Source organism: Crocuta crocuta, unplaced genomic scaffold (assembly GCF_008692635.1).
Source record: "Crocuta crocuta isolate KB4526 unplaced genomic scaffold, BGI_CrCroc_1.0 scaffold469, whole genome shotgun sequence".
NCBI classification, from domain to species: domain Eukaryota; kingdom Metazoa; phylum Chordata; class Mammalia; order Carnivora; family Hyaenidae; genus Crocuta; species Crocuta crocuta.
The window spans coordinates 206,555-224,192 of record NW_027531907.1 but is presented as its reverse complement, the minus strand read 5'-3'; the positions used below and the strand labels follow the sequence as shown (position 1 = coordinate 224,192).

General features: G+C 38.8%; 1 protein-coding gene across 1 annotated transcript in view; it reads left to right on the top strand.

The window, feature by feature from the left end:
- OCA2 (OCA2 melanosomal transmembrane protein) overlaps positions 1-17,638 on the top strand; it is a 354,024-nt gene that overhangs the window by 177,946 nt on the left and 158,440 nt on the right. Inside the window, exons 14-15 of the mRNA XM_077774607.1 lie at positions 8,649-8,787; positions 17,404-17,536. Of these exons, the coding sequence (XP_077630733.1) occupies positions 8,649-8,787; positions 17,404-17,536 (272 nt within the window). The remainder of the gene's footprint in view (positions 1-8,648; positions 8,788-17,403; positions 17,537-17,638) is intronic.

Below are 17,638 nucleotides of genomic sequence, written 5' to 3'. Positions count from 1 at the left end.
CTGATCTGTGTTATGGCATCAAAAGGACTAATCTAAGCTAGTGATTTGAAGATTCCATTAGATAAGAGCCTCTCTTAGACATGAAGCATGAAACACTGCAAGTTCAAAGTGACCAAAAGCGGGCTACTTCCAGGGCTCAAGAGTAATTCTAGGCGATGCCTTTGGCATTTGAAGAATGGTGACTCTCAGAGGTGAAGTGAATTGGAGTGGGGGTAGGGGGAGGAGAAGTAATGGTGGAAAGGAGTAGAAAACGGGCAATGTCCCCACAGGTGCAGACTGCAGTGTTGAGAATTAGTCTCTTGTCCAAACTCCTGCAAGCTTGGCTGCATTGTCATGCCCTACATGCCCACAGGGATTTGCGGTGAGGAATGCTGGATTCAGCCTTCCTGTTCAGGGATGTGTAGCACTTCCTAGTATGTGGAGTTCTTCTGAGGGCAAATGAAGCCTGGAGTGAAAGTGTCTCAAGGGTGCTGCAAAATGTAACATGTGCTATGAATGGCAGACACCAGACTCTGCTTCTAAAATGCCTCAAGGGCAAGAGGCAGTTCACCGTTATCCCCTCAACCAAGGTGACTGCTGCTGTCACTGGTTTAAAAGCCATAGTATTACCTATGCACCAGGCCCCTGAATATCATTGTGCTCTCTGATGGCAGCTCCAATGAGAGCAGACTTCCATGGGGAACCCAGATTCCTGGCATCCCTGGACAGTCTGGAAAGCTGAGGGTTTTCTCATCCTTGCTAGGATTTTTCTATATTCTCACTATTACAGAAACCAGATTTGTAATTTTCTGTGAGTCTAAAAGTTACAGCTTTCAAGATTTAAGTCTTAGTGTGTTAAGATTCACTATATTACCATATATTTTTTCTTTCATAGTTTATTGTCAAGTTGGATTCCATATAACACCCAGTGCTCATCCCCACAAGTGCCCTCCTCCATGCCCATCATCTCTTACCCTCTCCCCTCTCCATCAGCCCTCAGTTTGTTCTCAGTATTCAAGAGTCTCTCATGGTTTGCCTCCCTCCCTCTCCCCAACTATTACTTCTTCTCCTCCCCCATTGTCCTCCGTTAAGTTCCTCCTAATCCACCTATACATGCAAACTATGGTATCTGTCTTTCTCATTCTGACTTATATCGTTCAGCATAACACCCTCAATTTCCATCCATGTTGCTACACATGGCCGGATTTCATTCTTTCTCATTGCCATGTAGTATTGCATTGTATAGATAAACCACATCTTCTTGATCCATTCGTTTGTTGATGGACACTTAGGCTCTTTCCATGATTTGGCTATTGTTGAAACTGTTGCTATGAACATTGGGGGTACATGTGCCCCTATGCATTAGCACTCCTGTATCCCTTGGGTAGATTCCTAGCAGTGTTATTGCTGGGTAATAGGGGAGTTCTATTGTTAATTTCTTGAGGAACCTCCACACTGTTTTCCAGAGGGGCTGCACCAGTTTACATTCCTACCAACAGTGTATTCTCCACATCCTCCTGTACCAGTTGACATTCCCATCAACAGTGTGGGAGGGTGTCCATTTCTCCGCATCCTCGCCAGCATCTATAGTCTCCTGATTTGTTCATTTTAGCCACTCTGACCAGCATGAGGTGGTATCTCAGTGTGGTTTTGATTTGTATTTCCCGGATTATAAGTGATGCTGAGCATCGTTTCATGTGTCTGTTGGCCATCTGGATGTCCTCTTTGGAGAAGTGTCTGTTCATGTCTTCTGCCCATTTCTTCACTGGATTGATTATTTTTCGGGTGTGGAGTTTGGTGAGTTCCTTATAGATTTTGGATATTAGCCCTTTATCTGATATGTCATTTGCAACTCTCTTTTCCCATTACGTCATTTGCCTATTAGTTTTATTGATTGTTTCCCTTGCGTCCAGAAGCTTTTTATCTTGATGAGGCCCTGATAGTCTATTTTTTCTCTTGATTCCCTTGCCTTTGGGGATGTGTCAAGTAAGAAATTGCTGCGGTGGAGGTCAAGGAGGTTGTTACCTCCTTTTTCCTCTAGGATTCTGATGGTTTCCTATCTGATATTCAGGTACTTTGTCATTTTCAGTTTATTTTGGTGTGTGGTGTGAGACAGTGATCCAGTTTCATTCTTCTGCATGTTGCTGTCCAGTTCTCCCAGCACCATCTGTTAAAGAGGCTGTCTTTTTTTCCATTGGATGCTCTTTTCTGCTTTGCCAAAGATTAGTTGGCTGTACGTTTGTAGGTCCAATTCTGAGTTCTCTATTCTATTCCATTGGTCTATGCATCTGGTTTTGTGCTAATACCATACTGTCTTAAATATTACAGCTTTGTAGCAGAGGCTAAAGTCTGGGATGGTGATACCTCCCGTTTTGGTTTTTTTCTTCAATATTACTTTGGCTATTCGTGTTCTTTTTGTGATTCCATACAAATTTTAGGATAGTTTGTTCTAGTTTTGAGAAGTATGCTGGTGCGATTTTGATTGAGATTGCATTGAATGTGTAGATTGCTTTGGGTAGTAATGACATTTTAACAATATTTATTCTTCCAATCCATGAGCATGGAATGTTTTTCCATTTATTTGTGTCTTCTTCAATTTCCTTCGTGAGTTTTCTATAGTTTTCAAGATACAGATCTCTTATATATTTGGTTAGGTTTATTCCTAGACATTTTATGGGTTTTTTTTGTGTGTGCAGTTATGAATGGGATCAGTTTCTTGATAAGTCTTTCTGTTGCTTCATTATTGGTATATAAAAATGCAACCGATTTCTGTATGTTGATTTTGTACCCTCCAACTTTGCTCATTTCATGAATCAATTCTAGTAGGCTTCTGGTGGAGTCTGTTGGGTTTTCTATGTAGAGTATCCTGTCATCTGTGAAGTGTGAGAATTTGTCTTCTTCGTTGGCAATTCTGATGCCTTTTATTTCCTTTTGTTGTCTGATGGCTGATGCTAGGACTTCCAGCACTATGTTAAATAACAGAAGTGAGAATGGACATCCCTGTCTTGTTCCTGATTTCAGGGGGAATGCTCTCAGTTTTTCCCCTTAAGGATGATGTTAGCTGAGGGGTTCTCATAAGTGGCTTTATGATGTTTAAATAAGTTCCTTGTATCCCGACTTTCTCGAGGGTCTTTATTAAGAAGGGATGCTGTATATTGTCAAATGCTTTTTCTGCATCTATTGACAGGATCATATGGTTTTTATCTTTTCTTTTGTTAATGTGATGTATATCACGTTGATATGCGAATATTGAACCAGCCCTGTAACCCAGGAATGAATACCACTTGATCTTGGTGGATAATTCTTTTTACGTGCTGTTGCATTCGATTTGCAAGTATCTTCTTGAGGATTTTTGTGTCGGTATTAATCAAGGATATTGGCCTGTAGTTCTCTTTTTTTGCTGGGTCTTTGTCTGGCTTGGGAATCAAAGTGATGCTGGCTTTGTAAAATGAGTCTGGAAGTTTTCTTTTGATTTTTATTTTTTGCAATAGCTTGAAAAGAATGGGTATTAACTGTTTTAAATGTCTGGTAGAATTCCCCAGGGAAGCCGTCTGGCCCAGGGCTCTTATTTGTTGGGGGGTTTTGCCGTCTGGCCCAGGGCTCTTATTTGTTGGGGGGGTTTTGATGTCTGATTTGATTTCTTCACTAGGTTATGGAGCTGTTCAGATTTTCTATCTCTTCCCATGTGAATTTTGGTAGTGAGTGTGTGTTTAGGAATGTCCATTTCTTCTAAGTTGTCCAATTTGTTGGCATATTATTTTTCATAGAATTCCCTGATAATTGCTTGTATTTCTGAGCGGTTGGTTGTAAGACGTCCTTTTTCATTCATAATTTTGTCTATTTGAGTGCTCTCTCTTTTCTTCTTGAGAAGCCTGGCTAGAGGTTTGTCAATTTTGTTTACATTTTCAAAAAACAACTGCTGTTTTCATTGATCTGTTCAACTGTTTTGTTTTTGTTTTTTTGGATTCCATATTTTTTATTTCTGGTCTGATATTTATTATTTCTCTTCTCCTACTGGGTTTTGGGTGCTCTGCTTGCTCTCCCTCAAGTTCTTTTAGGTGCACTGTTAGATTTTGTACTTGTGTTTTTCTAATTTCTTGAAATAGGCCTGGAGTGCAATGTACTATCCTTTTAGGACTGCCTTAGCTGCATCCCATAGAGTTTGGACTGTTGTATTTTCTTTTTTTCTTTTTTTTATTTTTTCTTTTTTATTTTTTTTAATAGTTTATTGTCAAATTAGTTTCCACATAACACTCAGTGCNTGGGAAAAGATAGTTGCAAATGACATTTCAGATAAAGGGTTAATATCCAGAATCTATAAGGAACTCACCAAACTACACGCCCGAAAAACAAACAACCCAGTGAAGAAATGGACTGTTGTATTTTCATTTTTATTTGTTTCCATATATTTTTAAATTTCTTCTCTAGTTGCCTGATTTACCCATTCATTTTTAGTAGAGTGTTCTTTAACCTCCATATTTTTGGAGATTTTCCATACTTCTTCCTGTGATTGAATTAAAGTTTCATAGCATTGTGATCTGAAAGTGTGCATGGTATGATCTCAATTCTTTTTTATTTATTGAGGGCTGCTTTATGTCCCAGTATGTGATCTATCTTGGAGAATGTGCCATGCGCATTTGAGAAGAAAGTGAATTCCATGGCCTCAGGATGTAGAGTTCTAAATATATCTGTCAAACCCATCTGGTCCAATGTGTCATTCAAGTCCATTGTGTCTTTAATGATTTTCTGTCTAGTTGATCTATCTATTGATGTAAATGGAGTATTAAAGTCCCCTGCTATTAACATATTCTTATCTATAAGATTTTTTCCGTTTGTGATTAATGTTTTATGTATTTGGGTGCTCCCATATTCGGTGCATAGACATTTATAATTGTTAGCTCTTCCTGATGGATAGACCCTGTAATTATTATATAATCCCCTTCTTCATCCCTTGTTACTGCCTTTAATTTAAAGTCCAGTTTGTCTGATATAAGTATAGCTACTCCAGCTTTCTTTTGAATTCCAGTAGCATGATATATATTTCTCCATCCTCTTACTTTCAATCTGAAGGTATCCTCAGTTGTAAAGTTAATTTCTTATAGAAAACAAATAGATGGATTTTGTTTTTTATCCATTATGCTACCCTATGTCTTCTGACTGGAGCATTTATTCCATTTACATTCAGTGTTATAATTGAAAAATATGGATATAGAGTCATTGTGTCCTTTGTGGAATTCATGCTTGTGGTGGTGTCTCTGATACGTTGCATTCCTTGCAACATTTCCCTCATAGAGTCCCCCTCAGGGTATCTTTTTTTTAAATTTTAAATGTTTATTTTTGATAGAGGGAGAGAGAGAGAGAGAGAGAGAGAGAGAGAGAGAGAGAGAGAACAAGCAGAGGATGACCAGAGAGAAATGGAGACACAGGGTCTGAAGCAGGCTCCAGAATCTGAGCTGTCAGCATAAAGCCTGATGTGGAGCTCGAACCCACAAACCATGAGATCATGATCTGAGCCAAATTCGACGCTTAACCAACTGAGCCACCCAGGTGCCCCCCCGCCTCAGGATTTCTTGTAGTGCTGGTTTAGTGGTGACGAATGCTTTCCATTTTTGTTTATTTGGAAAGACTTTTATCTCTCCTTCTATTCTGAAGTACCAGCTTGCTGGATAGAAGATTCTTGGCTGCATTTGTTTCTGTTCATCATATTGAAGATTTTCTGCCATTCCTTTCTGGCCTGCCAAGTTTCAGTAGATAGGTCTATTACCACTCTGATAGGTTTCTCTTTGTATGTTAGGACCCTTTTCTCCCTAGCTGCTTTCAGAATTCTCTCTTTGTCATTATATATTGCCAGTTTCACTATGATATGTCGTGCAGAAGATCGATTCAAGTTATGTCTGAGGGGAGTTCTTTGTGACTCTTGAATTTCAACATCTACTTCTCTCCCAAGGTTGGGGAAGTTCTCTGCTATAATTTGTTCCCGAACTCCTTCAGCACCTTTCCATCTCTCTTCATCTTCTGGAATTCCTATGATACGGAGATTGTTTCATTTGATTGTATCACTCAGTTCTCGAACTCTCGTGTTCCTGGATCAGTTTATCTCTCTTTATCTCAGCTTCCTCTTTTTCTATAATTGTGTCTTCTAATTAACCTATTCTCCTCTCTGCCTCTTCAATCCATGCATTGGACGCCTCTATTTTATGATGCACCTGATTTATAGCATTTTTTAAAAATTCATCACAACTATTTTTAAGCTCCATAGTCTTTGTAGCAATAGCTTCTCTAATGTCTTCCATGCTTTTTTCAAGCCCAGCGATTAATTTTATGACTATTGTTCTAAATTCTTGTTTAGTTTTGTTGCTTATATCTGTTTTTGAGCAGCTCTTTAGCTGTCATTTCTTCCTGAATTTCTTAGAGGAGAGTTCTTCCGTTTCATCGTTTTGGCTAGCTTTGTGTCTCTTGTTAGTTTTGAAAGCTTGTCATGTGCTCTGCACCTTCAAGTACTGCTATATTAAGGAAGGCTTATTGACTGTCTAGGGCCTGTCCATTAAGGAAGTGTTCTTTTAATGTTGTCTCTTGTTCTCTCCTGTTATTTGATTATTTTATTTCCTTACTTGTAGTGGTATTTGGGACTCTCCACCATGTGTACTTTGGCTTGTTTCTTGAGGTAGCCCTCAAAGAGAAAACAGACAGACAAACACACAGGTAACAAAGGCATGCAAACGCAGAGACACATCCAACAAACGAGGAAACCAAAAGGGAAAAAGAAAAAGAAAATAAGAAAAAGACGAAGAAGAAAAGAGAAATGAAAAAAGAAAAAAACCAAAACACAAAAGGCAGTCTAAAAGTATAAAAACAGACTTCCCAGCTACAAATAGAGAGCAAGGTGTTTACAGTGCTGATGGAAGAGCATATACACTGAGAGAAATGTCAGGGAGGGGAGAAAGCGAAATTGGACAGTAACCAGACAGCAAGACTAAGAGGCTTAATTCAGAGACAGATAGAAGAATATAGTAGGAGGCGACAAGAAAGAAATGAGGATAGTGTTACTCAGAGAAACTATATAGTCTGATTACTCCAGAGAGAGAGAGATAGAAAAGTACCAGTGTAGGTGCAGAATATGCATCTAGAGAATGGATTAAATGTAACTGTTTAAGCAAACCAATGACCAGAGTGTCCAGTCCAGCAGAGGGGAGAGATACGAATGAGACCAGGTAACTACATCTGAATAGAATATCCTTTCCTTCCTTCCTTCCTTCCTTCCTTCCTTCCTTCCTTCCTTCCTTCCTTCCTTCCTTCCTTCCTATCTATCNAACACAAAAGGCAGTCTAAAAGTATAAAAACAGACTTCCCAGCTACAAATAGAGAGCAAGGTGTTTACAGTGCTGATGGAAGAGCATATACACTGAGAGAAATGTCAGGGAGGGGAGAAAGCGAAATTGGACAGTAACCAGACAGCAAGACTAAGAGGCTTAATTCAGAGACAGATAGAAGAATATAGTAGGAGGCGACAAGAAAGAAATGAGGATAGTGTTACTCAGAGAAACTATATAGTCTGATTACTCCAGAGAGAGAGAGATAGAAAAGTACCAGTGTAGGTGCAGAATATGCATCTAGAGAATGGATTAAATGTAACTGTTTAAGCAAACCAATGACCAGAGTGTCCAGTCCAGCAGAGGGGAGAGATACGAATGAGACCAGGTAACTACATCTGAATAGAATATCCTTTCCTTCCTTCCTTCCTTCCTTCCTTCCTTCCTTCCTTCCTTCCTTCCTTCCTTCCTTCCTTCCTATCTATCTATCTATCTATCTATCTATCTATCTATCTATCTATCATCTTTCTAATTTTTTTTGAGAGAGAGCATGTGTGAGAGAGCACACAAGTGAGGGAGGGGCAGAGGGAGAGTGAGGGACAGAATCTCAAGCAGGCTGCATGCTTAGTGGAGCAGGGCTCCATCTCATGGCTGTGAGATCATGACCTGTGCTGAAATTGAGAGTCAGAGGCTTAAATGACTGAGCCACCCAGGGGTCTCAATATTTTTCAACTTTCTGCTCACTGGATCCACATTGGGAGCCTGTAGACTGCTACTGCCTAGGCCCACTCTCAGGGGTTAGTCTGTCATGGGCCAGGCAGCAGGACTTTCAAAGTTTCCCAGACAAATCTAGTGTTAGTCAAGTTAGGGAACCACAGCTATAGAGTGTGTGCTCCTTCTCTAAGGAAGAAGTCCATGGGTAGTTAGAGGGGAAGGACAAGGAGACAGCATCTGGGAAAGGGAAGGTGGGTAATCAATTAGGTTGGTAGGCTTGGTGTGAGGTACTGAGTTGTGGTACTTTCTGCTCTGCCCCACCCCTGACTCAGAAGGGTCTAGTGGCCAGCACCTATTCACTTGTGTCAGGGCCTGGACACAGGGGATTGTTTTCCCTCCAGATCTGTGGGAGGTTGATAAGAGTACATTTTCACACTGATTATTAAGGTGGGTAGTTTGTTGACTTTCAGAGAAATGCAATGCTGAGGGTCATTGGTACCTCTATAAAGATTGCCTTTGTTCATTGTCCAGCATTGCACTTCCTAAAGGGTCGTGTGTGTACCTCCCTTATATACCTGTTTTAAAAATATTTAGGTTGCACAACTGAAGAGCATGGCTACTTTTATTTTCCTCCATTTGTGACAGATTGTGTGAGGTGCTCAACCTTGATCCAAGACAAGTCCTAATTGCAGAAGTGATCTTCACAAATATTGGAGGAGCTGCCACTGCTATTGGGGACCCACCAAATGTCATTATTGTTTCCAACCAGGAGTTGAGAAAGATGGTATGTATCAGTGTAATAGGTTTGCTTTCAATAAATATAGACCCCAACTTACTTGCCCATTTACCATTCTACCCAATGAGGAGGCTTTATTATAAATTAAACTCTTCTATGTCACTTCTTAATATCAAGTGCTATTGGTTATCTTGAGAAGGAAGATTAGGTGACTGATCCTTCAGTGTAGAGTGAAGTGGTTTGAATTGATTCATTTCCATTCTGATAAATTATTAAGAAAAGGATGTATAACATGATACACTTACGCATAGCAGATGATGTTCCCATTGTATTAATGGGAACAGGGGTTTCTTCCAACTAATATTAAAAATAAAATAATATGTCTTTCACATTTTTGAAATGTGGTGGATGAATTTACTGATGAAGAACTTAAGATTTTTTTAAGAGTTGTAAAATGAAGGTATTTAGGAATTCTGGAAAGCTCTTATAAATACTAACATATTTTTTTGTATACTAAAGTAAAAACAAAGTATTAGAGAGTGAAAATAGCATTTTATATATCTTAAAGAGTTTAAAATGATATAATTTTCATTTATCATTCATTGGTAGATTTTCTCCATATCTCTTCTGTGAAGTGTCAGCAAAAATGCTTCCAAATTGGTATCATTTATTTTAGATGATATGTTTATGTGTGTGTTGTTGAAGTGTGCCAGTATGTTTATGTGTGTTTGTGCTATCTTTTATAAAAAGTATTTAAGCCTTTGAGCATGGCTCTAAGGTATTGAGATTCAGGATATGACTTAAGCGCCTTATCTAAACTTTAATACTCCCTAGTTACCCTGGTAAACCCTGGCAACACTTAACCAGGCTTCCTGTGTGAACTGAGCAGTATGCTCAGTATCATGTTATAACAGCACATGAGAAGGTGGCAGAGCCCTGTGATCTGTTCTAGGGGCACCTATCACCCAGGATAGGCCTCATACATTTTGAAGAGAACTGTTTTTTAATTTTTTAAACATTTATTCATTTTTGAGAGATAGAGACAGAGTGTGAATGGGAGGAGGGGCAGAGAGAGAGGGAAACACAGAATCTGAAGCAGGCTCTAGGATCTGAGATGTTGGCGCTGAGCCTAATGGGAGGCTCAAACTCATGGACCACGAGATCATGACCTGATCTGAAGTTTATCACTTTACCGACTGAGCCACCCAGGTGCCCCGAAGAGAGCTGTTTTTAGAGAAAAATACTGCTTTAGTTTTAATTTACAGTATTACATTTATTGTAGAAAATATAAATCACACAAACAAATTTAAAAAATTGTCATAATCTCACCACTCAGAGATAAATACTCTTAATGTTTTGGTGCATCTAGTTTCCCAGAATGTTGTATGTAGATACACATGGATGAAAAAAGATAACACAGTTTCTGCTCTGGCCAAGATAGAGTAATGGGGACTAGGTTTACTCTCATGCTTGAGACATCCAAAAATAAAATTAATGAAAATCCAAAAAACAAAACCCCAAACAAAGCAAAACCAGATAATGGTAATCAAGATACAGGCCATTAGGCAAACAAACAAAAAACAGTGGGTTTTTTTGAGAAATGGGAAGCAAATGAAGTGAATCTTATCATTGCCCCAGTTCACTGCCTTGATAGAATTTCCAGGATGCAGTACAGAGAGGGAAAAACCATTGTGGAGCTCATCAGACTCCCTGAGTTTAGGAGATAGAACTCAGAGAGACCAAGGTTAAGATGTCTTCTTTGGTGAATTCTCCAAATACTTAAGGAAGAAATAATGTTATAATACCAATTCTACATAAAACTTTACAGGAAATTAAAGACAAGAGAATACTTTCCAACTCATTCCATGAGTCCCTGATGCCTAAAGTGGACAAAGCCAGTATAAGAAAAGTATTAAATGTTTTATGAATATAGATTTTTGAATTTTTAATTTAAAATATTAGCATATCAAATATACTAATATAAAATAGATAATAGATCATATCCAAATAGAATTTATCCTAGGAACGAAAGATTGGTATGATATTTGAAAAACCAGTGTAATTCACTAACAAACTAAATGATAAAATTAACATGATCATCTCAATAGAGGCAGAAAAACTTTTGGCAAAATCCAACATCCAATATCGCTTAAAATCTCTAAATAAACTAAAAAATAAGAGACTTCATAAGTCTGATATGGAGCACCTCTGAAAATTCTACAGTTAGCATAATACTTAGATGTGAAAAACTGAGTGTCTCTTTCCTTAGATAGAAACAAGACAAAGATGTCCATTCTCACCACTTCAGTGTAAGATTTTCGTGGGGGCTCTAGCTGATACATTAAGGTAAGAAAAGAGATACAAATCATCCACATCAGAAAGGAAGAATTAAAAGTCTTTATTTACAGATGGCATGACTGTCCATATAGACAGTTGAAAGAATCTGTAAAGAAAGCTTCTAGAAATAAAAGATGAATTTGACAAGTGTGCTATACAAGATCAATATAGAAAAATTAGGGGTTTTCTATATTCTAGCAGTAAACAATTGGAAATTAGCATCGATATATAAAATACTTCAGGGTGAATCTGACCAAATATATGCATGACCTGTATACTGAAAACTATAGCATATTACAGAGTAATTAAAGAAGACCTAATTAAATGGAAAGAGATACTTTGTTGATGAATCAGAAGGCCCCATATTATTAACATATCAATTCTTCCCAGATGGACTTACAGATATATTCAATCCCTGTCAAAACCATAGCAGGGTTGTTGTTGTTTTTGGTAGAAATTGACAAACTGATTCTAAAATTTATATGGAAATTCAGTGTCTAGAATGGCCAAAAATAACTCTTAATGGGAAGAACAAATTGAGATATCTAGTGCTACTTAATTCCAAGACTTATTATAAAGCTACAATAGCCAAGACAGTATGATATTAGCATCACTAAAAGTAAATAGGTAAGTGAGATAAAGTAGAGTCTGGATATAGACCCCCACATAGATGAACAAATGATTTTTGACAAAGGTGGAAAGCCAGTTCAGTGGGGAAGGAATTGTTGTTGTTTTCCACAAATGGTCCTGGAGCAAATTGGACATTCATATGCAGGAAAAATGAACAAGAATCCACACTTTACAGTTTACCTAAAAATTAACTCAAAAGTGGATCACAGGGGCACCTGGGTGGCTCAGTCGGTTAAGCCTCCGACTTTGGCTCAGGTCATGATCTCACGGTTCGTGGGTTCCAGCCCCACGTCGGGCTCTGTGCTGACGGCCGGCTCAGAGACTGAAGCCTGTTTCGGATTCTGTGACTCCCTCTCTCTGACCCTCCCCTGCTCACGCTGTCTCTCTCTCTCAGAAATAAATTAAAAAAAAAAAAGCGGATCACAAACATAAATTTAAAAGCTAAAACTTTAAAAAGTTCAATAGAAAACAATTTATAGTGGAATAGGTATAGAACTAGTTCAAGTAAGAGCATGGCTACTGCATTTCATTAGATTGTTTTTAGAACTTGGCTTTCAGTTTCTATTATTTGTCTCTCCTTTTTTCATCTTCTTGTGACAACATATTAATGCAACAGCTTAGCTGTTCCTGGCCAGCATCACATTAGTATTAATGTAAAGTCCTGAACATGATTTCTTTCTTGGACACAAACTGAGTTAACTGTATCATTTTGAGACTTCCTTTAGAGTCCTAAACTTTGAATGCTCTGAGATACACAGTGGAATGTGACCCAAGATAGGCTCTGAGTCTGGGGTCTCTAACAAGTCATATAAAAAGCTGAAGGGAAAGAGCAGTCTCTCAGACTAGTTCCATATTCCTCCATGACATGTTGACATGCTGTTGTAAATATCCAGAGTTTAAGTATGACAGTAAGTGAGAAAGGTTAGTTTCTCATAAAAATCCACAGAGGACCCTGGAGTTGACCACCCTCTCTGCACTGAGACTCAGCCTAGGCTTCTCAAACAGCTTTATGCCAAAGTGACATTCTCTAGGGAAATGGCTTTAGGGTTATCCTTGTTTTACTGTAGATGGAATTCCTTGTCTTCTACTTAATGTCTTTTCTTGAATTTTTGGGTTAAACTGTATATCATAGGAAAGGTATCTAATGAATGTCCTTTTGTGGATAACAGAGTATTGTTTTAATTTATTTTACAGTAGCTTAGAGATAGGAGAATACTTATTTGTATAGAGACACAAATGAACTTACAGTTACAGGGATAGTGTTTTCAGCAGAGATTAATTTATAAAACCTCATTATCAACAATAGCACAGCCACACATTTGTGTGCACATTTATTCTGCATTGTTTGGTTGTTATCTATAAACTGAACTAGGAAGAAAAAAGGATTATAGAATAAAAATTAATTTTTAAAATATTAGTAAGGGAAGTTAATACTCTATATGTAATTCAGAAGAGTAATAAAAAAAAAAACAGTACTGGAATTTGGAAAAATAAAGAAGTCATTAAGAAAATTCTTCCACATTCCCTGAGGATTAGGAAGAAATTATAGGAAGTTATAAGGAAAGTTCTTCCAATGTACCCTGTTCCCTCCTCCCAGATCTCCTGGGATGGTTCTTTGTTTGTGGGATTTCCAGTACTGAACAGGTAGGTGGGAAGACTTCCAGGGTCCTCCTACACTGTAGTATTCCACCTGCAATAACGTCTTGTCCCTTCATCTCCCAGTGGGCTAACAGGGATGTAATTCTCCTTTGTTAGTTACATTTACTCTTTTATGCTTGTTCTAGGGAGAATCATCAGTGGCCAACACAACTGTTCAACTATCTTTTAAATAACAGTTGAAAAATCTGTTTAGGGGAGCCATGTCCCCTGTGTTTCTGAATGACATCTCATAGGTCAGAGGAAGGCTTTCTCCAGGTGCCCCAGAGATGTGTACACTGGGACATTCCTCAGGGCTTTCCCACCATGCACTATGCATGCTGGGATGTTCTTTTGTTGCTCTTCCACCATGATTTTCTTCTACTCCATCAGCCAACAACTTTGATGGTGCTTCCTACTCTGCCTTTCCTGTCACTTACTCTTAGTTTCCATTGTGGGTTTTCTGATTCCACATGGATCTACAATATCTTTGGGCCTTGGAGTTCTGCTCTTTTTATTTTTATTTTTTCTTTTTACAATATTTCCTCTTGGGTCAGCATTCTCTAGTGGAGCTCATGCTCTCCATGGCTTGCTTTGTTTTCTGTGTGTTGAGATCACTCACTTCCATGTCTCTTTCAGAGGTTTTTACCTTCCTCAGATCCATGTATGTCATGACCTCTCCTCCACATACTCCATGTATCCCTCACATGAAGGATGTCCCACACCAGATTCCTCCTGTCATCACACCCACTCTACAGAGTTGGGCATTTTCTACTTATTGAGTCTCCAGACATGATTCAGTATTCAAATTACACCATGATATTTACTAAAACATTCATCAAATTCAGCTACACTATTCTCCAACCCAACTGACTGTTTTGACTTTGTTCCAGAGTTAGCCTGAAAGCATGCCTCCTAGAAAATGATATTGGTGGGCTGAGTCACTCAGCCAAGTGATACGTATATCCCCTTTGAATATATGTAGTTTATGAAGCTGTGGGTGTTATAATCTGATTCTGAGGGGATCATCTTTTCATAGTTTTGCATGCCTCAAATTTTGACTACTTCCATTGTCAAATGAGGACTTTGTAGAAGCTTAAGAAAAAAAGTAGCTAAGTGGATCCAAAACCAAAAGAGCACCAAACAAGACTAAAGGGGACAAAATAGAACCAGCACCTTGCAAGAAAGGGCTGAATTTAAGCATTATATTGATGGAAGTGTAATAGTGGGTGGTTTTGTTATTGAGAACATTAAGGAGAAGAGTAGGAAATTACAGAGACGTGTAAAGCAGCAAGGTGGCCCAGATTCATGCACCTAATAAGTTTAATGAAAATATTTACATCTCATGATATATTTCACCTGCCTGTATTATTTCTTAAAGTTTCCAGCTGGAATTTTCCCACTTTGCATTGTTCTTACTTGATAAATACACCCATTACAACTCTGGTAGCAACCAAATACTTCTACTAAAAGTTGTGTTGTTTTGTTGTGGAGGCCCTCTCAGGACTCCCTTAGTCATTTTCTTTCTTTATTCTACCCCTCACTTTTTGTTTCAATTGCCCATTGTTTCTAACAAGACAAAAAATTATAGTTAATATGTTCAAAAGAGGACCCAGAATTACTCAAGATGCAAATACCTCTGCCTTAGTGGACACCTTCCTTCAAAAAATATTAATTATGTTCTATGGCTGAGTTGATATAAAGACAAATATATTCATATTTTATTTTAGGCCATTTTCTTTTAATCAAAAGTTCTTATTTTGCTTCTCCCCCTTTTTAATTTAAATTCCAGTTTGTGAATATACAGTGTAATATTAGTTTGAGGAGAAGAATTTAGTGATACATCACTTACATACAACACCCATTGCTCATTACAATGAGTGCCCTCATCAACACGCATCATCTATTTAACCAATCTCCCTGCCCACCTCCCCTCAAGAAATGCTTTTTACTTTTAATTTTAGAAGAAATTAAAAGATTTTGAGGGGTCCCTGAAAGTATCATGGACCTTTTTAAACCAGATGTTTGGGGTATAAGCTCCATAGATGAACACAAAGTCCAAGGTAATATACTCATTGAAGAACTACAGAGAAGTGGTGAAGGCTTATATGGCCATTAATTAATTCATAATGCTGTTTTCCAGGGTAACCACTGAATGTGCAGATAACTAACTGTAAGAGATTAAGAACTTCAGATTATTGTACACTGTCAAGCCTAAACTCTGACACAACTTTATTGATAATGGCTTCTAGTTATATTATATCTTTTGTAAATTTAGAAGTGGTTTTAGATCTTTTCAACAAGTGAGAAGGACAAATAAATTTTAATAAGCAACAATACAGTAAACATTTCTCCTCCTAATGCAGGCCTTTGGAAGATGGTCTTCCTGACCTATGTCTTGGGCACTGTCTCTCAAGGTCTTCACTTACATTCTCTGGGACTTGCCCCTCTATCCCCCAGAATTCACCCTCCCACCCGTGTAAAGAGACTTTCCAGCATTCTGCGTGAGCACTTATATCTGCCCCAGTACTGTGGTCCCTCCTGCTCTGAAGTAACCCCCATACCTGTGCTTTGTCACTGGGACTCTAACCTCCTTTTTTTGTGGCACCAGTGTTCCATAGACACTGCAGATAAGAGCTAGAGTTCTCACCTGTAAGAAGTTGGTTTTCATGGATAACTTCATGGAGACAGCAACCTTATTTGTCATGTTGGGGGCTCAGGGATCACCTGTACATATCTGCTGAAGGTATAAGCATGGAGTAAAAGAAAGAGAAAATCAGCCAATGTTGCTGTTGACTTATTCGTTGACAGATTAATCTCAGATTAACCTAGTAAAGATTTTGCCCCAAAAGAGAGACATCCCCAGAAGCTGACCATGGCAGAGAGTTCTGCAGACAGGCAAAGGAAGTGTGAGGGGAGAGAAAAGTTCTTTCCTGGGCCCTTTGTGACCAGGAGGGACACTCTGAACCACCTCAGTCCTGATGGCCACTGCTCACATCATCCTGTGCTCTCCAGCCGAGGATGCTCTTTCACACAACATGGATTTAAATGAAATTTAAAAAAACAGCTTATTTGAAATGGGCAAATATTGCCACATAGTTTTTTAATCTTTTTAAAATTTATTTTATTATTTTTATTTTTGCAAATAGTTTATTGTCAAGTTGGTTTCCATATAACACCCAGTGCTCATCCCCACAAGTGCCCTCCTCCATGCTAGGCGGATGTCCCCTTCCTCCCTCACCACTCCATGTGCGTCCCTCCTGAAGCTGCGTGCTCGGTTGAAGAGGACGGCCTTCCCCGACAGAGGAGGACCGTTCTTTGGTCAAGGGTATATGAGTAGCTGCGCTCCCCTGCTAGAACCTCCAAACAAGCTCTCAAGGTCCATTTGCCACATAGTTTTTTTAAAAAACTTTTTAAATGTTTTATTTCTGAGAGAGAGAAACAGAGAGAGAGAGAGAATGTGAGCAGGAGAGGGTCAGAGAAAGAGGGAGATACAGAATCTAAAACAGGCTCCAGGCTCTGAGCTAGCTGTCAGCACAGAGCCCGATGTGGGGCTCGAACCCATGAACTTCAAGATCATGACCTGAAGTCGGCCTGAAGTCGGACACTTAACCGACTGAGCCACCCAGGCACCCCAAATGTTGCCACATAGTTTTACGTTTTGCCCCTGTCAGTCTTTATTTGTCCTGAGAGAATGTGTCAGTCCTGTGGTGAAGGTAGACTCAGATATGATTGAGTTTGTCTGTGACAGTCTGTTTTTGTTTTCTCCTAAGGTTGCTTGTTATTCAGGTTGGAATTGTTTTATCAACATGAAAGAAACAAATCTTAAGCATTTTCAATATTGCAAAGAAGAGCACCTGTTTTTCCGTGGGGGTTGTGCTGGGCTCTGTGGCCCCCGAGCTAACACCCACTATGCTGACATGCCTGCCTCTGTTGGGTCTTGGTGTTCTGCCTTTCCTGGATCCCTCAGGTGGGGGGTGATCCCTGAAGAGGGAGGTGTGCCATCTGTTATTTCAGGGGAAAGTCCCATCTGTCATTTTATCTCCTCTTTCCTATTTCCAGGGCCTGGAATTCGCAGGATTTACTGCACACATGTTCATTGGGATTTGCCTCATTCTGCTGTTCTCCTTTCCACTCCTCAGACTCCTTTTCTGGAACAAAAAACTTTATAACAAGGAGCCCAGTGATATTGTTGGTGAGTATAAGCACCTCCTCATATAGTCTCAAAGTTTACTATCATATATATATATATAGATATGATATATAGATATATAGATATAGATATATATATATATAT